Source organism: Sciurus vulgaris, assembly GCF_902686455.1.
Source record: "Sciurus vulgaris genome assembly, chromosome: 10".
Classification (NCBI taxonomy): domain Eukaryota; kingdom Metazoa; phylum Chordata; class Mammalia; order Rodentia; family Sciuridae; genus Sciurus; species Sciurus vulgaris.
In genome coordinates this window covers 57,865,282-57,891,193 of record NC_136470.1, presented here as the reverse complement: position 1 = coordinate 57,891,193, position 25,912 = coordinate 57,865,282, and the positions used below count along the sequence as shown (strand labels likewise).

The 25,912-nt window shown below is 39.0% G+C and overlaps 2 protein-coding genes across 15 annotated transcripts in view; one reads left to right on the top strand and one right to left on the bottom strand.

Moving 5' to 3' along the window:
- BBX (BBX high mobility group box domain containing) overlaps positions 1-10,498 on the bottom strand; it is a 253,393-nt gene extending 242,895 nt beyond the window's left edge. For 8 of the 10 annotated variants that reach the window (XM_079100827.1, XM_079100832.1, XM_079100824.1 and 5 more), the window contains exons 1-2: positions 10,343-10,497; positions 7,051-7,121 (exon numbers count right to left, since the gene is read on the bottom strand). The gene's annotated coding sequence lies outside the window, so the exon portion shown is untranslated. Of the gene's footprint in view, positions 1-7,050; positions 7,122-9,270; positions 9,323-10,342 lie in introns of those variants that run through there. The other 2 variants (XM_079100834.1, XM_079100828.1) reach the window with 2 other exon arrangements.
- The window catches only part of LOC306637929 (uncharacterized protein), a 139,151-nt gene continuing 123,051 nt past the window's right edge, over positions 9,813-25,912 (top strand). For 3 of the 5 annotated variants that reach the window (XM_079100845.1, XM_079100844.1, XM_079100843.1), the window contains exon 1: positions 9,813-10,277. In XM_079100845.1, coding sequence (XP_078956971.1) covers positions 9,819-10,277 — 459 coding nt within the window. In that variant the 5' untranslated portion in view covers positions 9,813-9,818. Of the gene's footprint in view, positions 10,278-11,032; positions 11,075-20,000; positions 21,439-25,912 lie in introns of those variants that run through there. The other 2 variants (XM_079100846.1, XR_013757316.1) reach the window with 2 other exon arrangements.

Sequence of the window (25,912 nt, the reverse complement as noted above, 5' to 3'; positions counted from 1 at the left end):
TATTTAATAAAACAAAAACTACAACACAGAAATCACAATGCTAAAATGGAATGTAAAAGGCTCATTTAAACTAAGCAGCCTATGTGTGTTTAAGCTTTCCTTGTCCAGAACCTTTTCACTCTGCTCAACTTTCTTGGAGTACAAATAATGTCAACTACTATATTTTGCTTACCTGACTTTCTACCCTCTTATGACTTGCACTCTCATATTTAGAGCCAGAGACACAGTTGATGAAGTTATATATAATGTTAAAAGGCTTTCCACAATTTGCCAGCTTACAATGACCAGCTTGCAATGATCAAATGTTCAGATGATCAGTGATCAAAATTTGCAGAAGGAATTTCATTAAGTTAAATGGGTAAGAATATCAGATAATTTCACTCTGTGAACTAATGAAGTTAATATAATAGAATCATAATCCCTTACCTAAAACCCTCAGGTCCATATATATTTCAAGAGTCAGATCTTTGTGAAATTTTTTATGTTTAAATTAAGGTGCAAATAGTACATATTATGTAACATTTCTAACTAGATCCAGCATAACACCTCATAATCAATCAGTCACTATTACTACTTATACAGTAAAATAAGTGAACATCCTAAGAGGGCTTGAAAACTATTTTAAACACTCCAATGACAGTTTGGGTTAGGTTTTGCTATCAAATGAATTTTAATACCAAACTTTGGAGGAAAAAGAAACTTTTGGAGGAAAAAGAAACTTTTGAAGAAAAAAGTTTTTCATAAGTTTTAGATAAAGGGTTGTGAATCTGTTTTCAATATCCCTACACATCAAAATACTGAGACATTTTCAATATATAGTCTATTAACTTACTAGAGATCATAAGAGTATGGCAAATTAAAATTTAGCAAAGAAGGAAAATGTTCCTGGCAACTATAATCTTAAAAATGGGGAAATATAAAAATTAAGTTAATTTTATTTGTTCATATAAATTAAAGGATTCTTGAGGCTACTTTTAGAATAAATTTCTATGTGAGAGACAAGGTGTGTTTGATAAGACTATAATGTTGAGAACCATAATACCTGTAGCCTTCTGTACTTCCTTTGCATTTGATCATGTTTCATTTTCCCTAGCTTTTCTTTTTCACATTGTTTAAGATTTCACGGATCTGGTTGATGCATTTCCCATTCATCTTCTCCTTAGCCTGCCCCTCTTTATTTAAGGGCCTATGTTGTGCAACGTAATTTATTAAGCATTTCACATGTAATGTTTCTCAATCTTCATACCTTAACACAAGGTAAATTCTACCGTTATGAGGAATGCTTCCAAATAATTAGTTAGGAGAGTTAAAGTAACAGTCTATAAACAATTTTATATGTATATATGAGAATAATCAAAATTTTTATTATATCATACTAGCTTATATTCAGATTTCTCTTCTTGATAGGAAAAGAAATGGTTTAATCATACTGTAAACTACCTATAAAACCTACAGCATAATTTATCTATGTCTATAACCAGGGAAATTATAATGCCCCATGTATAAACAGTCATGTGTCCTGATGAAAAAAGTTTGAAAACTGATGCTCTAAGACATCCTAATATGTGTCAAAGTCACCAGAGAAATGCTCAGTGCTGTCAACTAACTACCTTGAAATATGAAGAGATTTTTCCTGTCCTAGCTATGTCTTTTTAAAGAGGTGGAAAAGTCATTCCCCAAACCTGAAGGAGCATTGTATTCACCACAGTATGCTTCAGCTTTTTTCTTTTCTATTGGTTATTCTTATTATTTCCTTCCCTAATTACCTCTCCAGTAACTCACATCAAGTTATAAATGCACCGGTGTCTCATGATACAAAGTTGAGAATGACTTGAGAGGAAAGAAAAACTGAAAGGTACAGCTTCAAAAAATTTCAAACAGTGGGGGCTGGAGTGAGGTGAACTAAAAGTATAGAAACCGACACTATACACCGAGTGCTGACTATGCATAAGGGTCCGTGTCTTTCTTGTACTACTGCATGGTAAATATTAATATATCCATTTTACACATACAATAAATAATGGAAGTTCAAGAGTCATGAAATGACATGCTCTGAGTCCCTCAGGTGGCAGCAGGACTGGAACCTAGGACTCTGCAAACCCTTTGCTCCCTCCACTAACCTATGAGAGTATCTACAGAGAGGGATGAGGGCCTCAGTGGTACAATCATGCTGACTGAAATATAGAAAGGTGAAGCTGGACGAAGACTTTAGCAGTCAACCAACTCAAGGGCACATACAACTTCCATTCAGTCTTTAGCTATCTGTCCCTTACAGGTGAGCCTATCAAAGTTATGTCAAAGGACCTCCCACCTACTTCAGAATCTAAACTAGCTATCATCTAAATTCCTGGACCCCACCCAAGAATCCATTAGGGATGGGGCCTACAGACCTCCATTTTTAGCAAGCACTCTAGGTTAGTGTTTTTCAAACTATAAGTTATAAAATCAATTTAGTGGATATATTCAGTATTTTTTGTCTAATAAAACATCTTGGAACAGATTCAATTTACAAAGATTAGATAGGAATAAGAAATATCCAGAGGTTACTGCACTTTGTACTGTTTTAGGAAACTTTTGTTTCAGCTCTTTTATGTAGGTTGGGATATAAAAGGTATTCCCTACCAATCATCTCGGTCTAAACATTTGAGAAATACACTTGTTTTAAACAATCTTTATCCTCATTTCTCCTTTTAATTGTTATTGGTCTTTTATTTAATTACTCATTTTACAAAAAAAAAAAAATGCAAACTTGTATATTCTTTTTAGGATCAGTTATTCCATTCCAATGTCTTCTACTGTACTGCCTGAACTTTTTACATGATGACTGTGCTTTAATTATTTAACCAACATTTTACAATATTTTAAATTTTTCTAAGGTTTCATAAGATCCAACTCGCTCATTAAATTTTTGATATTTTTATACCACCTCCTTGCTGTGTGAAGTTATTTCACTACCTGGATTCTTGATCACACTCACATAATTTAACTTTATATTCTGGTAGGTATGTCAATGCTTCATGGTATTGAATCCTTTAAGTCTTTCTCTCATTCTCTCCTATTTATATATACCTCTAGATATAATTCTTTACTGGCTTGCCTTCTTTGGCATTCTTTGTATAATTGGCACTTATTTCAATTTTTACCATATCCTTTTTTTGAAAGAAAAAAAATGAAAACATAAATAATAAGGATTTCCCGTATATATCTTTTTATATAACAGTTTTTGTTATATAAAACAGCCTATTTTGTATTTTTTTTTTAAATTTTGATTCATTGTACACAAATGGGGTACAACTATTGATTCTCTGATTGTACGCAAAGTACAGTCAGACCATTTGTGTAATCATACATGTTCACAGGATAATGATGTTGGTCTAACTCTGTTATTTTTCCTTCCCCTGACTCCCTTCCACCCCTCACTTTTCTCTATGCAATCCATCCTTCCTCCATTCTTGTCTTCCTCCCACCCCCAGTTATGTATCATCATCCACTTATCAATGAAATCATTTGGCCTTTAGTTCTTTGGGATTGGCTTATTTTGTATTTTACCTACAGACGGTCTCACTGAGTTGCTTAGCACTTCACCATTGCTAAGGCTGGCTTTGAACTTGAGATCCTCCTGCCTCAACCTCCTGAGCCACAGTTCTTAAATGATGTACAGTAAAGCTGGACATGGTGGCACATGCCTGTAATCACAGCAACTATGGAGGCCTCAGCAAATTAGCCCTATTCAGTCTCAAATTTAAAAATAAAAAGGGCTGGTGATTATTGTTCAGTAGTGAGGCACCTAAATTCAATCCTCGGTTTAAAAAAAAAATGTACAGTGTACTGGCATTTCAAGAAACTGTAATTGCTTTCTGAAGGATAATATGATCACCTTTGAATGCTGAGTAAAGGTATACTCAAAACTTTGCTCAGGTATGACTTGAAATATCACAATTTGACACAGTATGTGATGACTGCCCTTGAGGTAGTACAAACCTACTGATTGAATTTGGTCACAGACTCTTCACACAAGAACCTCCAGTCAGTCTTAGCCTTGGTCCTTACCACCTTCTGAGTAGTGTTTCTCAATGTGTTGCCTAAGGACTGCACACATCTGATTTACCCCAAGGCATGTGATAAAAGAGAAGCAGTGAAATTATAATGTTCTTGCTGAAGTTAGGTTTGTTTTCATTTAACAGTGAGAGCAACGAATCGGACTAAAAATATAGGGAAGATACCACTCAGACCTATTTTAAAAGGTGCCCTGGGTTGGTGAAATGTTAAAAAAATGAAGTGGACTTCAAAGTACAAGTTCAAGAGAAGTGTCTTCTTTTTAAGTTAAGCACCTGCTTAAGTTTAAATCTTAAATTATAGGTACTCCACATTAGTGATGATACAATATGTCAAAATTAATTGCCTCGATTAATTTGAATATCACAACTAAACATTCTCTGTACTTTTGTGAGACGCTAATAATCATCTCAGGGATTTCCTTTAGTACAGCAAAAACGCAATCTATAATAGGACTACTTTCAAAAAAGTTTTTTTTAAAGGGGTTTGAGCTATAAAACCTTTATTACTTCTATTAAAGATTTCTATTGTTAAAGTCATTGATATTCATGGCATGATCCACTTAGAAATATGGCTGTTTTTATCCATGTTCTTTATAAAATACAAGAAAACATATAATGTTAGTGCGCTACTTAATAACTAATTAGAAATTGTAATTTTATTGAAAATATATAGCTTTGCTATTTTAGTTGCTGAGCTATACCACTTCATTTTCAAACCTGTTGTTCCTTCATAAAAAAACAAAGCTATCCCACAAACTCTTAAATATGACACTTTAAAAAAAAAAAACTTAGTTAGATGCAGAGATCAAGATGGATTTTTTAATGTCTCAAGATTGCAAATATTTTAAAATATCTAAATATCTAGTAGACAATTCTTCCCAAAACCACCCCACTATCTCCAAAGATGTAATACTAGGAAACATCAGAGACAAGCCACCTTTTCAATAGCTGGCATTAAATGTGAAATGCAAACTAAGGCTTCAATTTCAAATCTTAATAGAGATATGCAGAATAATAAAATGGAAAGTTTGGAAATTCTTGCCAATGAGAAAATAAAAAATTTCTTTAAATTTTTATTTTGATAAGCTTCACATCTAATATTTTTTAGATGCAAATAACTGATAATTCACCGGCAAAGTGACTTTTGAAGATCCAAGTTTTATATTATCAAAGCTACTTCACTGATTTCAAAGACCAAGACTGTTCTTGAAAATATTGTTTTAATGAAGCAGTCATTTGATATCTCAAAGAAATACAGGAGTTCATTCAGATTGCTTTTATTGTGGTACTGATTCCCATGTTAGTTTTATTTTTGGATATGAGGGAATTGAACTCAGGGGCACTCAACCAGTAAGTCACATCCCCAGCCATATTTTGTATTTTATTTAGAGACAGGGTCTCGCTGAATTGCTAGTATCTCATCCTTCCTGAGGCTGATTTTGAACTTGCAATCCTCCTGCCACAGAATCCCAAGCTGCTGGGAGTGCACCACCTCGCCTGGCTCCCATGTTAGTTTTTTAAGTGGTCAAATATACTTCCACAGAGAATTAAGTAACATTAAGTTTGCTGCAGTGAACAAAATATGACTCACGTGTATAAATGTGGCGTTCTTTAGTAATCAGAAGTGCATTTGAATACTATTGCCACATTTTCAAGAATGAAAAGCCTCTCTTCCAAGTAAGTTTGGAAAAAAAAAAAATCGAAGACACTGAAATCCATATTTCAGTGTGCAACTAAATTCATCTTATAAAACAATCTCATTCTAACCACTCCAACCCCTGTTATATATGTGACATATTATTAAGATCTCCAACTGAATGAACTACCTAATTATGAAGCAATGTAATATTCACATTCTATAAAAAATACTGGACACAGAACTTATATAGATTATCTAAAGTCCTCAATAATATCAAAGCATATTTTGTTACTAGATAGAGACTACCTCAAAAGCCTGGACTTCAAACTCAATTCCTCTTAATACTAAGACAACATTTTATTAATGTACTAAATCTCCCAGCAAGCCAGGAAACAAAACAGACAAGGTCCCTGAATTTTCCATCATGGAAAACTGAAGTCAATTTTCATTCACAAAATACAATCTCCAAAATCACAAAGCACCATAGCTGATTTGTATAATTTAATACAACTAATTTTCTTACAATATCAGCAACTCAAGAGTATCTGGGGTGTTTCTTTACAATGCAGAGGCAACCTTTTAAGTTGCAGTTTCAACTCACTATGCTGCTTTCAAATACTCTACAAACTCTGTTTCACTTATCAAGTTATTGCTGACAAACTTTTCAGACACTGTCCCACACATATTTTGCAGATTTTTCCATTTGGGGAGTATACATCTGAAAAGGGCACTTAACCATAGATCTCAAAGTTGTTGTTTATTTTATATACAGGCCACTAAAATGTTTCTAATTACTCAAAAAATATATAAATTTGAAGAAAATTACTATCAATTTTGAACCAAATCTGTACACTAAAGTACTAGATTTACTACACTCCCCAACCCAAAAGTAACTGTTACAAACAACATGTTTTACTCAAGAAAAGAACCTGGAAAACAGCAGCAAATGTCAGTTACTATAATTAAAGAGGCCTAAATGATTCTTCCTTCAGTTTTTAATAATTACAGTAATCCATTGCAAGCTTTCTAAAGTACCATCTTACAAATTTACTAGGCCTTCAACTCTGTAAAATTTCATTATCTATTAAAATGCCTATTGAATAAGTTTTCAAATGACACTTGGAGATTAACAAGTAATGAACATTTAAACAATCTTGGAATAATAATAATAACCTGCAGCTGAACTCTAACAACGAATAATCATAAGTTGGCTTCTTCAAGGAGAAACTTGGGAAGATAAGCTTTCTGGGTGTTAAAGCCTCAATAGAGCGTCTTCCTATGTTAACAATAAGAACCCTTATGTCATTTCTCATAGCCATCCAGTTTTCCTGTATGAAGAGTTTGCATACTTACCTAGGAAGGTAAATGGAAAGTACACAGGGAGGAAGATGAACTGCAGCAAAGCCTTTGTCATATGATATGACCTATAAAGTATTGAATAAAGGTACATAGTCAGTATGGTAAAGCTTTACAATAGTAAAGTCACAGGTCCTGTGATATCTATGAACGAAGGGCACCAAAACCCAGGAGTTCAGCTCCCACCAACCCCTCCCCTTTCTCCTCCCTCTTCCACCCAAGAGCAGCAGGGGCAGGGAAGGGAAAGCAGCTCCCAGTATTCAAAGGGCAGAGGATAGGGGGGCAGCCCGGTTGGCATTCCAGGGTGTCTTCAGCACCCTCGCTTCCTACTCCCAGTCTGTACAAAGCGGAAAGTTGATCCATTCTGCAAATGCAAAATCCACACTGCGATCATTCATCAACTTGCACAAGTGATCACCGCCCCCAGGACAAATACACCAGTAACCAAATCATAGCGATCGATAGGCAGCCCAAGCTTTGCCATGCCAAGGAGCCAACCGGAGGTGCCACCGCGGCGGCAGCGGGTCCAGGTATCGCGCAGCCCCCAGCCCTGCAGACCTGGGCAGCTACAACCATCTCCCAAAAGCCCGGCCCGGGTCAAAATCCCGAGACTGGAGATCGGAACCAACCGGAGAAAACACATTCGCCAGAGCCCACAGCTCCAAGCGCAGGGCCACCAGGTCTGCGAGGTCGGGGTGGGGAAGCAAGGAAACGCGGAGGGAGGAAGGGAGCGAGGGATCCCACCCTGGCTTTGTTGCTGGTCACCATCAAGTTTGCATCTTAGTACAAAATGTCGATCTTAAAGGCTGACAAGACAGAGGCAGAGGGAGAAAGAGAAAGGCAATAGAGTCCATCTTGCTTTGGGGAAGAGGGGGGAGAAAAAAAATGAAGTACAAATCCCACACTCCAGGCGTAAAAGTCTGCTAAACACCTTTCCACAACGGAGGAGCAACGAGTGGGGTGTCCCCATGCTTGTGCCCGCTCGAACTGGCGGCGGTCTGAGCAGAAAAACGCCTCCCTCTCCTCCTCTTCCTCCTCCTTCCCCTCCTCCTCCTCCCGTTCCTCCTCCTCCTCCTCCTCCTCCTCCTCCTCCTCCTTCTCCTCCCGCGGGCCCCGGCGAAGATCCCGCCGCCACTGCCTCTGCCTCCGCTGCCCCCCAGGGAGGCACCGCCGCCGCCCGGCCCGGCGCTGCCATTCCGGGCTTGGACCGTGCGGCGCGCGTGGGGCCCGGCGCCGAGTAGCCGCGCGGGGACGTCCGCGCCGGGGACCCCACGCGCCCCCTGGCCGCCTGCTGGCTACAAAAGTCGCGCGAGCGGAGGTGGCGGCGGCGCGCAGGAGAGGGGGCGCGCGTGGGGGCCCCCACGCCGCGAGTGGGCAACCCCAAGGGATGGCGAAGAGCGCCCCTCCCCGCGCGGGGAAAGTACCCCAGTCCCCGTCACCAAGCCCCGGGAATGGCAGCCCGGCGTCCGCGGCTGGGAGACGAGAACTGGACGTGTCATTAGCAGGACAGGCAATGGTTTCAAAGCCCCAGGCCAATGACCATTAGCCGAGGCAGAGCTCGCTCCGTCCCCATCCCCCACAACCTCCACCCACCTCCCCCTTCGCCCCCCCCAACCTCCACCCCACCTCGCGAAACTTTTCAACAAGATCCACCTGGACTAATTTGTCCTCAGACAGTTAAAATATTGACTAGACCCTTCACACTGGGAAGGAAGGGGAATGCACGCTTTATTTTCCTTTCTACAGAAAAGAAAGCAAAAAATAGCTTCTCTCTGTCTCTCCCTCTCCCCCCCCCCCCCCTCTGTCGTACATGTTGTGTCTTAGCTTTTTGCATCGTTTCGTTTTACCTTCCTCATTTAGCAGAAATGATCGCGGATATAAGGCACATAAACGTGTTCCAGATTCTTGGATTCAGGATCCTTGTAAATTACAGGACTCGGGTTCGGTCTCAGTTACGTTAAGTTTCATACAATACCAAAAAATAAATAAAAAATAATACATTTCTGAGGGTGAGTGAGCGAGACGAGGTGGAGGAGGAAAAGAAACCTCGAGTCTGATTTCTGTAATTTACTAGCGACCCGGATCTCAGCAAATAACAGTGTAACACGAGTGTGGTTCAAGAGAGCTGGGGAGCTCTTTCTAGAGGCATCGACCCCATCCCCGGATAAAGGATCTGTAAGTTTTCTGTCATCGCGACCATGCAATGCCATAACTTACCTTCAGAAATGAGACTTTAAACAGCCAAGGCCTTCCTCCTCCCCTCCACCACCACCCCCAGCCTCGCTCTCTCCACCTTAAACTTATTGACACAACATAATCCCACATTCAAGCAAAATCCTGACACAGCCTCCCTCCTCCTCTTCCCCCTCCTCTCTTCCCTCCCGTCCTCGCTCCCTCTCTCTCTTCCCCTCCCTCTCCCCCCCTTCCCTCCCTCTTCTCTCTCCCCTTCTCCCTCGCTCTCTTCCCCCTCTCCCCTGTTCTTCCTCCAGGCTACTCTGGCACTAAAACAGCACTTTCTCTACTCGCCGCGCATTTGGTTAGGGGTGGGGGGTGAGAGGGCACCGATCCGCCGGGCCGGAACACCCAAATCCCAACTCTCCAGATGAACGAGCAACTGGGCTGCTGTTCCCGGTCACCAACGCACACGAAACGTTCCATAAATCCACTGAGAGCTGGCTCCCCGTACCTTCTCCCCTGCCCCAGCTCCCCAGGCCCCACCTCCCCGGCAGCCGAGCCCAGGCTGGGCTCCACGTACTTTCGCCGAGATGAAGTTTGGGCTCCCCGGGCGGCCACGAGCCGCCCGCCGGCGTGAGGGCTCTGTTGTTGTTTTCCTCGGGCTGCTCAGCCCGCGCCCCGGCTCCCGTGCCCCCCTCGGGCGACGCTGCCTGTGTGCCGAGAGGTGCTGGTTGCAAACGCAGCCTGGCACCGGCTGGCCTACTACTCCCCAGCCCGGCCCCCAGCCTCCCGCTCGCAGGGCACTGCCTCCGCGCCCCCCGCCCCCGGGCCCGCCGGCGCGGCCACCGCGACCCTCGCCCCCGACCTCTCGCGACCCAAAGTTTTGGCGGAGGGGGAAAGTGCCCTGGGAACTGGCCGGCCGGCGGCGGCTCCGGACGCGCGGGGCTCCCTCCGTCTTCCTCAAGTCCACCCTACCGGCTGCCGCCGCCGCCGCCGCCGCCGCTGCTCCTACCGCGGAGTCCTTGGGGCTGCAGCCCGGCTGCTCGCAAGTGAGTAGGAAAACAGAAAGTGCGGGGAGAGCGCCCGGGAAGGGCTGGAGATGGGGGGCGCCTACCTCGCGGGCTCGCCGGGCGTGAGGGCGTGTGTGTGGCTCGCCCTCAGCGGCCAGTCAGGGTTTCTCTATGGGAAAGTGGAGAAGAGCTCGCGGAGCCGCTCTGCCTCCGCTTCACTGTACACTGCTCCACATACAGTACATGCAACCCGGAGAGACTGAAAACACTAATTTTATATAAGGCAGCCTACCATTGGCCCGCGCCGTGACTGACAGACCGCGCAGCCAAACAGAAGGCCCGTTACACCCAAACACACGCACACATACACACATTTTACAGAGACACACAAAGATCATCATATTTTCTATTTTCTAATATTCGGGACCTGTAGACAGTAGGAGAGGACAGGTAGAGAGGCCCAGTAGAGTGAGGTGAAGGGAAGAAACCCTGTCTGCACCAAGTTGCCAGGCTTGAAACTGCTGTCCTTTTGACTTGGGAGGGTTATGGTCATAAACTACAACTCCACTGGATATGGAAGTGAGGGGGTTTATTTGATCGCTGCCGTGTGGTGCCCCATGAAAGTGGCGTGCATTGTGTTATGATTTGCCTCCTGACATGGCTAACAAGTGGCCAAGAAGGTCTTTATCAGCTTGGATTTCTTTTATAATGGGTTAGCTATCACAGGCCAAAATAGTGCAACATAAGTTTATTAGGACTATAATGCACTGAGGTTGTTAATGCTTCGTTTGTAGGTAAATTCATAAAAATCAATACAGCAGCACCCAGAAACAAAGGTAAACATTTTTCTAAAATAGCCAATCTACTTTTAGCTAGTCAGAGTACTGCAAACACCTGTGTGGACATGCAAACTGTGCTATAATGTAGAGTCAGTCATGGAAGATTGGCTGTTGACCACTTTGCCTTAAAAATAGGCCTTTAGATTCAAAATACGCAAGATTTACGTTTTTATAATGTATATATGTAAATATATGATTTTTTTAGCATATTTTCCATGTATGTGAATATTACATGTTCAGTGACTTGGAGATGATGAACCTGAGAGCTGGTCTTGATTTTTTTTATTATTATTATTCTGTGATGCACCTTTGGCAGATTGTATTTAAGTCTGAAATAAACAAGTCAACAGTTTTCTGGGAAAAAGCCAAAGCTGGAAATTAGGAGGAATAAATCCTAGACTTAACTCTTAAAACTGGTTGAGTGATCTTAAGCAAGTTACTTAGTCTGTAATGATCAGGGTTGACTTTCGTTTTTTAAGATTAAAATAAGAAGATTTTCCCAGATTCCCTTCATCAAATGTTTATTCAGTATCTACTATGTCCCAGGCATTGTTCTAGGATGTAGCTTTTTTCCTAAGGTTCCTCTGATTTGAGAATCTGTATGACACTCTTAGACAAACATTTTGAGTATTAAATAAGCAATATGATTGTATGGCCTACCTACATAGCTTTAAAACTTATAAGAAACCTGAATAAAAGAAATTATTTCAAGTCCTCCTTTTTCCCTTGATGCCATCTTAAAGTTTTTCTCTCATTCATAAAGCTAGCAAATGAATATGTGTATGTATATTTGTGTAAGAGTGGGAAAGAGAAACAGAAAAAATAAGTTTATGAAGTTCAGAAAATAAAGAGGTAATTGGAAATGTGATATCTTATTTTTTAAAAGGAAAGTCATTTTTAAAGGGAAAAGTATATAAAGTCACAGTATTTTATAGTGATGATATTAAGGGTTATATTAATGATCCTCTGCATTTAGTTGACAAAAGGAACAATGTGTTCTTTATCCAAGCTACACTGCTCCGAGTTCAGTGCTAAGTATTATTATCTCTATTTTACCCTTAAGAGAAATGAGGCAGGGACAAATTAGATAGACTGCTTGATATTACACAGAATGCCAGTGAAAAGGGAACTTTAACCCAGGACTTTTAATATCCAGCATAGGTTCCAAGTAACTTGACAGCCTGTCCTTCCAAATGACAAACTTCATGGACAAGAGACAGAAGGAGGGAGAACTCTCTTAGGACTTCACTGTGCCTTTTTGAAGAGAAATCCAACAGGAATTGCTTTATTTGATAGCTGGATAAAGTGTGAATGATTTGCAAGTTTGTTTGTTTATTTATTTTATGAAAAATAAAGACCAGCCCACTCCCCATGCCCACCCCAACCTCCCTCATAAGAAAACACACTTTAAACTTTTTCGGTTGCAAAAAGTTTAATTGCACTCAGCTTAGCAGAATTATTTAAAGCTACAGTCTTCAAACTTTCAGGTCATGCATTGCTATCAGCAAAATGAGCATATCGCTTCAGTATATTTATATACACATTAAAAAATGTACCACTGTGTGGATATATTACTTATTGTTAGAAAGCATATAGCATATAATAAAATTAAAAGGCATGAAATAGATAAAAATAAAATTTCTTCCATAGTCCATGTGAAGAGTCCCTATTATAGTCCTAGCACATGCCCTATGGTTTTGCATTCTACTTTGGAGACCTCTGATGGTACAAGGTGCCTGCTGACCAGGACTGATACCTGAGAGCATAAAAAAGTGCACTGAGGTAGCTCCTTCCAAGTCATTAATCTGCCTGTAGAAAACTGGTCGGTCCAGAGCCTTTAGAATTGGGAAAATGAAACTTTAAAAAAATGCATATTGCATATTAGTATTTTGTTCTGAGCATCATGTAGCCTTATAGGCTTATTCAATATTCTTTAGCAGAATGTGTATTGAGTGGGTTTTGTGTCACTTGTGATGCAGAAGCCAGAATAGGAAAATTGCCTGCTCCTAGAAGAAGTGATAGAATTCCAGTCTTCTATATGATAGATGGGCCCTCAAGACTAAGTAAGGAAAAGAGGCTTAGAGCTAACTTTAATGTAGTGTTTTACCATTTTGTGAATACTTTTAAAAGTTTAATTATTTCATTTAAAAATGAGTATCAAAAATTTAAATTCCAAAAATTAAAAATATGATCAGGAAAACATCAATGCTTTCACAATATTTGCTGAATTTTTATAAGGTAGGGTTATGAAAATAGAAACAATTATTGTTTACCTGTGTAAACTCACGTACAAAAGGGTTGACATTTTTCCTTGTGTTCACATTTGGTAATCAATCATAGATTGACCTCATATAATTAGCATATTCCTCCTTATAGACTTGATTATTCATTTATTTAATCTTATTTTATTTAAGTACTTTGTTGTAAGCCACACAAAATAATTTGGGGGAAGTAAATTTAAATATGTGTGTATGTGTGTATATCATTTAAATATATGTCTAAAAAATATTGTTTCCTTGTTTCTATATTACTTCTTTACACAATTTTAGTTCAAATCCAGGCTTTGCCACTTCCTAGCCTTAGGAAAATGTCTTAATCGCTGTGCTCAGTTTCCTTGTTTGTAAAATGGGATAATAAGAGTATTCATAAATTAAATAATATATATAAATTCCTGAATGACACTGAAACATACTAAACAATTGGTCAGTGTTGTTTTTAATTATGTTTCACCCGTACTAGTGAAAGATGACAGCCCTTTTGCAGAAACTTTTTCAAGACTTAACTATCATATGGATGGAGTTTATAGAACCTGTTGCAATTTACTTGCTCAGAATTTGCAATTGCCTTTCAGCCTATACTCCACCCACCTCAGCTTCTCTGCACTTAAAAGGGATATCAGCCTCATCCCAGGATAAAACAAGCAGCTTATTGGGTGAGTTTTATTAAACACCCCCCAAAAGGCAAACTTTAAATAATTCATTGTTTGAAACAAGCCTGATTTTATGCTTTGCAACTCTAGAGAGCTACAGAGCCTTACATAACAGTTTATGACTTGTACTTGACCTTTCTACGCTTCATTTTTTTCTCTATAAGAAAATAATGGGGGCGGGGGGTCTACCTGTCTCCTACAAAGGGACTGAAAACTGGAATTTAGACAGTTGGACTACTCAACACCAGTGCAGAGATTCATAATCTTGAAGAGAACCAACTTCTACGAAGTCCCAGCAGAGTTAGTAAAAAGAAAAAAAAAAAAAAAAAAAAAAATGAGGAAAATGCCTTGATTTCCTAGGGGAATGCTCAGCACAGGGTTTTTGAAATTCCTACTCTCCTGAGATCTTCTACAGGATTTTATCTATAGTACTCTTAAAGCATTCAAATACCTTGCTTTGTTTCATATTTTTCAAATGTTAACAGAAATCCTTAAGTGATGGTAAATGCCTTGAAAAAAATGATTCAACATTTTGTTTTCCAACAGTGGCCAGAACAATAACTTGCCATGTTACAGTAACTTGACAAAAAAAAAAAAAAAAAAAAATTAACAAAACAAGCAAAAACAAACTAACAAAAAGACCATAAGTTCTAAGAAAGCTCAGAGAGAATCCAGGAACAAGAGAAATGTCAGAGAAGGTTGAGGGTCCCAGATAAATGCTAAACAGAATTTACATTACACTCAATGTAGGTTGTATTTGCATATCATTTAAATTTTCTAAAGCATTTTTACATTTAAGATAGCCTAGAATAGTCACTGAAATCCACATAATGTAGGTAAGACAGATAGTGGGAACTTCTTTTTAAAGATGAAAAAATTTAAGTAGGAAAAGTTTAAATGATTCCCTCAGTATTATTCAGCTAGTTGCAGAGCTGGGTTAATACAAAGTTTCTAGAAAGTTCTGCAAACTTCCTGCTTCTTTTTTTCCTCTTGTTGGTGGGAGGAAGAGGGGAGTACCAGGGACTCACTTAAGGTTCCTGCCATGAAAGTAGGTCTCTAAGTGGACAGTGATTTTACAGTAGTGAATTTGATCATCAGCTTTATTGTTAGCAGGGAGGTCCTTTTAGTTACTATCCCATTAGAAGCTTCAACAACATCCCAGACAAGGAACTTCAGTTATGAAATATCTGTCTCCTGGGAACTCCCCTCTTTCCTAAACAGTCCATTTCATCCTCCGACAGCTTTTTGGTTTTTTCTTTTGGTGCCAGAGATTGAACCCAGGGCACTTAATCACTGAGCCACAGCCCCACCCTTTTTTATATTTTATTTAGAGATAGGGTCTTGCTAAGTTGCTTAGGACCTCACTAAGTTGCTGAGACTGGAGTTGAACTTGTGATCCACTTCCACCAAACTTGATTGACAGTTTGATTCTATAAAGTTCTTCCCAATACTTAACATAATCTTTCTCCTTGTTTAAGTTTTACCTAAAGGTTTTTGTTTTTATTTTTTCTGCTCTCTTGGGACCACATGGAACAATCTAATCTCTCCCCTGTGGCTCTTGAGACCTGTGAAAATGGGCTATCAAGACCACCTCCTAGGGCACCAGCCTTGATTTCTTGGTCTCCTCTCATAAAAGCTGACTATTGTCCCATTGTCTTTGCTAATGTGCTCCTTCAAGTGTGATATGCAGAGCAGGTTGGGGGCTGAGGCAATATGTGGTACAGCATGACCATGACTCCTTGATACAATATTTCTGATAATACAAATTAACAGAAATTTTTTCTTTCTTTCTTTCTCTTTTTTTGGCTGTCATTCTGCCAAAACTCACTCTGCTCCCAGATATTTTGTTTTTGTTTTTGTTTTTCTTTTATTTTTGGCAGTGTGGTCTGTTAAGCCATTTCTCTCCTCCATTCTATTCCATTCTATACTGCATAACTTATTTGGGGGAAATTCAGGCATAAGTCTTTACAACCCTAATGTTGTACAGTGATTGAGAACTTAAGCTTTGGAGTTATACTAACACATACTAAGTTTTTTAACTTGGACAAATTTTATAACCTCTTTTTGCTTTAATTTCTTGTGTATAAAGAGATGATAATGTACCTCATGAATTTATTGTAAGGTTAAATAATAATAGGTACTACACTTAAAAACAGTGCTTGTCATGATATCAGGACTCAATAAATGGTAGGGTTTTCTTTTCTTTTAGCCCTCAATTCCATTTTGCCACTATCATTTTGTAATACTGATTACAAGTCACTTGCTAGTGATATCATGGTCTGATTCATTCACAAATTTTATGCCTTCTTTACATTTCTCTAAGTAATTTGTGAAAGTATTGTCCAAGGTTGAACCCAAAGCACAGCCTCCAGACAGGTTAATATCCATACGTTCATCAGCACACCCACAGCCACAATTGTTGAACCTGTCATGGAGCCACCTATTTTTGCCTAAATTTTTGTTACTTCAACCTAAAGAAATTTTAAACAAATAATGCAGTGTAGTGATCAACTAGGAGCTTTATTACAACTTAACATGTTTTATATTGCCTCAGATTTCTTTATAAGAAATAAAACATTGCAAATTCAGTTGGAACCCTTTCCTGGTCCAGTCCTCCTCTAGGTCTCCCTAGAGGTAACCATTATTTCATATTTCATTCTCATCCTATCCATATTTTTGCAGCCTACTTATAAAAAAATGCTTCATATGGCTTTATCAAAGGACTCTATGAAATTTGAAATTTGCATTTAATAACTATCGGAATGGAGTTCTTGGGTAATGGGGACGTAACGACTCTGGCTAATTAAAATGAATACAGGAAATTATAGAAGGATGTGGGATAGCTCTTAGAAATAAAGGAAAAGCTGGAGAACTCAACCTCAGAAACTCCAAGGACACTGTCACTTTCAGGTATTGTTACGGTTTAGATACGAGGTGTCCACCAAAGGCTCTAGACGGTGCAATAAATCTCAGGGTGAACTGATTGGGTTATGAGAGCCTTAACCTTATCAAGACAGTAATCCATTTGAATGGATTAACTAGGTGGTCCATGGAGGCAGGTAGGGTGTGGCTGGAGAAGTTGGGTCACTGGGGTGTGCCTTTTAGGTACACATTTGTCCCTGCTGAGGGGAGCAGTCTCTCTGCTTCCTAGTGACCTCATCTTCAGTTTCTTTCCTCTATCATACCCTTTCATGGTGATGTTCTGCCTCACTCAAGCACAGAGCAATGGAGTCAGCCATCTATGGACTGAGACCCAATACACTTTTCCTCCTCTAAAATTTTTCTTGTCAGGTCTTTTGGTTACAGTGGTGTAAAAGCTGACTAAAACAGAACTTGAGATAATTTTAGGTTAGAAGTTCTTTATTGTGATGAATTTGTTCCAACTCTTTCCCATCCTTCTTCAGGCCACTAACATGAGTCCAAACGGCTTCACCCATGTTCTGTGTTTACCCTTCAGCCAGGGTAGAATAGTACATTTTGCTTGACCTACCCACCAAGTCTGCAGTTACCTGGGGAGGAGGGACAGTGGTAGAAGAGAGTGGTATTGAGTTAGGGAAAAAATATAGGATGGATGCAACGTATTGGTAGCATTCTGACTCTTGGTGAATTCACAGGTGTTCATTTCATAACTTTCATAAATGTTACTTTATTATTTTGCATTTTTCAAGCATACTTTAAAAATAAAAGTCAAACTTCAAAAAAAAAAAAAAAAAAAAAAAAACAACAGAAAGATTGCATGCAAAGAAGGCTTTTTGATTCCCAAGGTAAAAAGTAGCATACTAAAAGAAGAAGGTAAATAGATATTGGCCAGGTGAAAATGGGACATCCATAACCTCTCCAGCAGCCACAGTGGAACTGAGGTATCAGTTTGTTCACCCTGTTATAAAAGAAAAAGAGGTTTGGGGTAGTCTTAGTTACCCCATGCTGGAGATTACTTATTCCTTTTTTAAAGTATGGGCAGATCTTTCCTTCATTTGCCTATTTAGTTAGATTTAATTTAGTTTCAAGGGCCATAAAGCCACTCAGATAAGCTTAAGAAAAGGGAAAAAAAAAAAAGGGTAAATTAATTGTACCACAGTTGGCTCACAGAACTCAAGGGCATTAAAGATAACTAAGCATAGAAACAAAAAGCTCATCCCCTGGTGTCATCAGGTGAAGGACAAGAATTTATCTCTCATGGAGGCTGCTTTTCTGGGGTCGTAGGCAGGAACAGTGTTGAAAAGTGAGCATGGGAATGGGAGGATAAAATAGGTATTATTCTCCATAGCATTTTCTAGAATCTTATCTAGGCTCTATGTCTCATTTGCCACCATAAAATTTGCAGGATCTATCTTTTCCCCCCAACCCCAAGAAATTTAGGTAGCATTACACAGAAAGTTTATGGCCTGACCTTATACCTGCAACTATTCAGAAATAACCCATTTTCTTTTATGTTTATTTGTTGTATTCCTGTACTGGTTCCATCCAAAAGGATTTCCGTTGGTATTCAACAGTTCAATCATAACTACATGTTTTCTCAAGACTCACAGGTATTACTCAATAGACGTAGGAAATTTGAACTCATTTATACTGTCTTGGTGGTCTCAAAAAATTTTTTTAGACTTTTTTTTTTACTTCTTGTTACATTCCACAGTACACTCTCAAACAAGCTGAAAAAAAATAAAGATTTATTAGAATCACTACACAGGTGAGGTTACGTCAAGGGACAACCAGCAGAAAGCTATAACTGGACCCCCCAAATGAAGTAAGATTACCAAAGCTGGGAGATAGGCAAGAGGCCAGGAACATTGTTCCACAGTGCTGTTACAATACAGGAAGTAGAGCTGGCTAGAGAGGCAGCTTTTTCCTGCAGTAGGATGGGACAGACAAGAGACATATGATTGAGAAGTTAAAGACAATGATGTTTTGAGATAAAGGAACTAACACTAAAGGGGAAGGGGGATGTCGTTAAATGGGATTTTTGTATGAATTCACTCTTAGACTTAACTCTACCATGTATGAGTTAATAACAAAAAGCAAATATATTGAACCTGGCCTACCAGAAAGGGCAGCTTTGAAAAGAACAGGACAGAGCTCAAAAGAGGCATTAAACACTGTTTCTGAATTTAGGCTGAAGTTTCATTACAATGGAAGAAATGACGCTAGTTCTTAAAAGTACCTAGCTATTTGAAAGAGATGTTTTCTGTTACTCCACACTTTTTCTTAAAATACAATCTTTTTCCTTTAAAAACAAAACTTCCTAATCTTTTGCTACAATTCCCCCCTCCCTCATATATCACATTAACTGTTGCAGGTTTGTTGAAGTGCCATTGGAGAGAAGGATAAATCAAATGAGTAATTTGACCTGTTACAATACAGGGAATAGGGAGGGAAGGAAGAAAGGAAAAATGGAGGCATGTGACCTGACTGTGTTTAGTAGAGAAGCAACTTGTCCCTTAAAAGATAACTCTGAGCTGGGGGTGGTGGCACATGCCTATAATCCCAGCAGCTCCAGAGGCTGAGGCAGGAGGATCACAAGTTCAAGGCCAGCCTCAGCAACTTACCTAGGCCCTCAGCAACTTAACAAAACCCTGTCTCAAAAAAATAAAAATAAAAAGGACTAGGGATGTGGCTCAGCAGTAAATTGTCCCTGGTTCAATCCCCAGTTTAAAAAAAAAAAAAAAGATAACCCTGAGTTCAGAAAAGGGAGATACCTCTTGAAACTTCTTCAGCAGACAGAGGGCTGAAGGTCCTACTGCCTTCCAAGACCCCATGTGTTCTAGACATAACCAAGTCCGTGATCAAGGCCTCCTCTGGCTATTCTCTAACATACATTAGATGACATATGTTCTTCCATCTTAATTTGTGGGTAGGGTCCCAGTCCTCCTCCCCTTCACTCATACTTTTTCTATTAGAGGAGATAGCAGACTGCAGAAAATCCCTACTTTCTGTCCCCTACCCCCTGTAAGCTTCCCTTCCGAATTGGGAGACTGACTGCTTTTGGAACCTTCATAGATGGAACTGCCTCAAGCACTACAAAGGAAGAGAGCTACCCATTCAGAATACATCTCCAAGTGATGCGCGGAGAAGAGCTGGTCTAAAATCTTGATGTTCATCTGAGAAACCAGTGGCTTTTCAATCCTGAGTGAAGTAAAGGACTCTTTCTTCTTTCTGGCACCCAGTAAAACTCAAACCATTTCCCTGGTGAGGATGGAAGAAATAACTGCGCTCTGGGAGCCTCTAAGTTTCATGGGTCACTCGTTCATTACTTTGTTCAACATTTATTAAGTGCGTGCTCTGTGCCAGCTACTATGGTTATTGCAAGAGACACCAAACAGATGTGGTCCCCGTGCTAATGGACCTTGTGGTCTAGCAACAGAGACAGCTGTAATATACAACAGAACACAAAATGTTCCTCGGAATCAGGGATGGAGGCAGAGCAAGCCAACTCACAATGCTGGAGGAATATAAAAGGAGAAAAACAAACTTCAGGGTCTGAGGGTGTTAAGGGTTTAGTTTTAAAGGGAAGAGAGCATTTCCTTAGTTGGCTAAGGAAAGACACTGGATTATGGGATCTTTAGATCCTTAGGTTGGTTTTATATTCTAAGTAAAAGAAAACGCCACTCTGGGACATGTCTTTTTCATGATTTGTGTGGTCACTATTCTTCTTTTTTCAACTCTGCGTAGAATGAGTGATTGGGAGAGATTATGTTACTTGCCTCAGAAATTTCAGCAGGAGGCTAAATGTATTAGGGGTTTCAGCAAAAAAGAAAAAGAAGCGTAAGTATTAGTGGTTATAAGAAGATGTGTCCGGAAATACTACACACTGGAGGTTTCAGGTGGCAGCTACATGGGAACAGAAAAAGTTTATATGCTGCAATAAGAATGACTTTTCATAGTTAAAACATGTCTGGCAAGAATGACAAACAAACACTGGATATTGATGTAGATTTTAGTTTTTATTTTTATTTTGGAGAGATAATTACATTTTTATTTTGTGTCATTTCTTATGGAATAGACTTGTTATTCCACAGGGATCATGTATCCTTAGTAAGCTATGCAATTTGTATTGCTGTTTACTTTATCTGTGCATGTTCATGGGGCGAGTATGAACTAAGTCTCCCAATGGAGGTGGAACTGCCTAGAATTTAAGAGCTGGTGCTTCTGGAGTCAGAAAGATCAGGATTCAGACACTGACTCTGCTAATTAGTAGTTATATGACCTTGAACAAGCTTCTTCACCCATCAAGTCTTAGCCTCAGTTTCCTCACTATAAAATGAAAACTCATCATTCCTATTTCTAAGGGTTATTGTAAGAATTAGACAAAATCATGCTTATGGAAACGGTTCCTGACAATAAGTATTAGCTCTTATGTGTGGATTGTTATACAGAGTGATGTTGAATGTCCACTGATATGGAGCTTTGAACAATAAATAAAAATTTTGTTTTCTGAGTAAGGTAATTAAAATGTTTAAGAGATTTGGGAGGGCCGCTCTTTGAAGATTACTAAAATTTAATATGGTGGCATAATAATTACAGTGATTGGGACTAATAAAATATTTTCTTCTGTTTTCTTTATAAGAGACAATGGTATTTTTGATTATTTGGGTAGCACTGGAGAATTCCAGTATGTTTATGTACTTCTGACTTGACTCATTTAACTCTCTTAATATATGTCTGCAGTAGATCAACAACTCAATTTTAGTTCCAAGTCCCATTTGCATCCTTAAGACTCTATGGTATTATGATAGAATTTTTCAAAGTGTGGTTCATCAGAATCACCCAGGTACCTGTTAAAAATTCAGATTCCTGGCACTAATGTATGAAGAAGTCTCTGAATTTTAAATACTCAACCTGGCTGATTTTTTTTAAATATGATATTTTAAATATGATACTGGGGATTGAACCCAGGACCTTGTAGATATAGATGCACAGTGTACCCCAGAGCTACATTCCCAGCCCCACAACTAGACTGATTTTTATGATCATCTAATCTTAGGCATGAGTAGGCCACTTTAATAATGGTGTTCCACAAATAAGCTATACTCCCTAAGATCTCTGACAGGTTGTGCTTATTATTTAAATGGTAGCTTGTATGAAATATTTATGGAACATTCCCTGATGCCTTCACGGGGCATAAAACTTTCCAGGCCTTATCTATAATTTCCAAATCACTTGATTAGTAATGATTTACTTTCTCTTGTAAGTCTTCAGATGCAATTCTCTTTCTCTACTCATTGTGGTAACGACTAAACTATTAACTTGTCTTTGTTACCAAGGAGTAGGACTGGAGTAAGAGCTAAAGTGAATGGCTATATGATTGGGATCCTCAGAGAACCCTCTGGTTAAGGCAAACCTCTCTGGGTTTGAACTTGTTAAAGCTGACTTTTCTGTCCCTAATCCTTTTGTCCCTAAAGTCTCATCCATCCTGACATATATCCCCATGGCATCCCCAACCTATGTATCCCTGACCCTTTCCATCCTGACAGACTATTCCATATCCGATTTGATCTAAAACTGCTATCTGATTCTGCTTGTAGAATTTTATTAGACATGAAGGTGGTAAAACTTATATTTCCACATTCCAGTTTGTAAATAGAGAAGAAATATATGTGAAGAAGTGTCAACATGAATTGGAGGGTAAGGGAGAGAAAGGGAATGATGCCAATAAATTCAGGGAAGAAATCTCTACCTTTATATTGCTTGACCCATTGGTAGTTACAGGACAAGAGACAGGTGAGCCACAGAGACAGAACTGATGCTTGCTGCCCCAGTATGTTGAATATACAGGTATTTAGTTTGCTATGCCATTTTATACAGCCCAAGCAAGATGACAAAGTTTACTATTTAAATTCTACGTTTGGAGATTGACTGGTATATAAAACAATGCTGATTTCCTTTTGTTTAAAAATATTTTGACTGGGCAGAGTGGCACATGTAATCCCAGCCAATTGTGAGGCTGAGGCAGGAGGGTGCAAGTTCAAAACCAGCCTAAGCAACTCCACAAGACCCTATCTCAAAATAAAAAATAAAAGTGTGTGGGGTTGTGGCTCAGTGGTAGAGTGCTTGCCTAGCCTACAACGTGTGAGGCCCTGGGTTCGATCCTCAGCACCACATAAAATAAATAAATTTATAACAAAAAGATACTGTGTTCATCTACAACAACAACAACAACAACAAAATTTAAATAAATAAATAAATAATAAAAGGGATCTGGGGATCTGGCTCAGTAATGAAGTAGCCCTGGTTTCAATCCCCAGTACCAAAAAAAAAAAAAAAAAAAAAGTATATACACACACACGTATATACATGTTTTAGGAGACCCTTCTAGCTTTGATGGAAGTAACACCCTTTATGTGGTAAATGTGGAGGTCACAACTGGGAAAGCAAAAATATCTTTGGTGTCAAAGTACAAGTGTCTCACAAAAGATACCTGTCCAGTAAGCAACTTTAATAACATGGGACCCATATGCTGAGATGGCTTCCACCATTTCTCTCTGTATCACAGAGGTGGCTTTAAATAAACTGCCAGCACAGTGATTACACATATGGGCTTTGGAGTCAGATAGATATGGGTTTTTTAATTCTGGTTCCTCCCCTCACCAGTTGCAGGTACCCAAACAAACTACCTAGCCTCAGATTCAACTGTAAAGATAAGATGATAGTAATGTTGTCCCATATAGTATCACTCAATGTGTCATTCTTTTGTCATCTTATGCTTCTATTATCACAATATTTTTCTTTTTCAAATATAATCATGTAACCTCTCATACCCTATTCCTCATTTTACCAAATTCATTTGTTAATTTGACAGATCTTTCCTAAGTGTCTGCTAGGTGTGGGCACTGTTCCTCATTCTTAAATCAGAGCAACAACAACAAAATGCTCACCATCATGGAGCATACAGTCTAGTTGAGAAGAGAAACACAATAAGCAATAAACAAGGTAAATGAGTTAATTTCATAGTATGCTAAGTGTGATTAGTATTATGGAAACAAAAGAGTCGGGTTATGGAGATGGGGTGTAGGAGTGGAGGTGTTATTTTAAAGAGATGATCAGGATAGGCCTCCTTGAGATGTTTAAACATACAGGGGATAGGAAATGCCTTTTTGGTGAAATTTTACAGAGCTCAGTAGACTTGGGCAATTTTAGGTAAAAGTGAGAGGCTGGAATGCCTAAAATAAGAGAGAAGTTATTGCTTAATTTCTCAAAAGCAACAGAAAAGCAGCAGAAGGAAGATTGGTAGTGTTTGCCCATGAAGTGGCAGTACCATTTTCTGTTTGTTTTCTCTTTCTAACTTCACTCTTCTCTATTCTTTAAAGGTCACAGAATTGCCATCCCTCACACCCTTAGTATCACATCTCAGAACCTTGGATTATAGATAATGTTATCAGTAAAAGATGAGAACTTAACACTACTTATGCTATATCTCTGTGTGTTTCATTGCAGAGTTTATATAACATAAAACTGTATGTCTTACATACCAAAAAGTTAAAATGTTTTGCAACTCAGGGAGACACATATAATTTAATTATAAATCTATAATTAGATTTAATCTTGGGTAATTTTTATTGAAACAGTACAAAAAGGGACTGGGGATGTAGCTCAGTGGTAGTATGTTTGTCTAGCATTCACAAGGCCCTGGGTTCAGTTCCCAACTCCACCCAAAAAAGAGAAAAGGGTACAAAATTTTTTCAAGCTTGATGAAGTAGGAAGAGCACTGCAATGGGATTCAGAAGCAGGGTCTGCCCAGCCCTCACTAACTGTCATTTGACACTTCTATACCCACCACTTCTCCAATTCTGAATGGAAAGGTATGAGGTATCCCTTCTACCTCTAATTCTATGAGGTTTTTAAAAGCTATAAGAAAATTTTTCTTTTTGAAACTAGAGCAGGTATAATGTGTAGGACTATAAACTCTTGACATCTGTTTTATGGAAAACTGTAATTAAGGTGATTTGTCCATTTTTGGTTGGGAACAAAAATAGAGTGGTAATCTTCCACAAATTACTTGTGCTTCTTTACCTTTCATACTGTAAATGAAGGAGAGGATATATTCTTGCCACACACTGCTCAACAAGAGTTTCACCACACATGTAGGAACTCCAGGCCTTACCATCATGTGTTAGCTATCAAACACGTAAAAGATTCCAGTATTTATGAATTTAGAATCTTACAGGTAACCCAGATCTGTCTTAGGGTCTCAAAGCCTTTATCTATTATTATTTTTATATCAGAGATAATTCTATCAGTACTGTGTTATAACTAATAAGTTATAATCTTCATTTTATATGGGAAAAATTGGTATGATTAACAAGATTCACTTAATAAATCAATGTCACTCCTCACCTTAAACCTGAACCATTCCTTAATCTTCTAAACAGGGGTTGCAGGGATGTAGTTCCTTGGTAGAGCACTTGCCTACCTCGTGGGGGAAAGAAAAGATGTTAAACCAGGGTTACAAACTACTGCCTATACACTAAATCTGCATTACCTTCCCTCTTTCTTTCCCCTCTCATTTTTCATATCATTTTAGCATTTTGTTAATGATTGAAGAAATTCAAAATAATAATAATAATTCATGATAACTAAAAATTATATGAGCTGGGCATGATGGCACACACCTTGTAATCTCAGCTACTCAGGAGGCTAAGGCAGAAGAATCACAAGTTTGAGGGCAGCCTGGGCCACTTAGCGAGACCCTATCTCAAAATAAAAAATGAAAAGGGTACAGGATATAGCTTAGTGGTAGAGGGTCCCTGGATTTGACACAGTACAGCAAAATTAATTAATTAATTAATTTTAAAAATTCAGATCTCAATGTTCATAGGTATAGACTTATGGGGACATGGACACATTCATTGTTTAATATATTATCTGCTCATCTGTATATGACTGCTTTTTGATAAAATGGCTAAGTTGAGTAG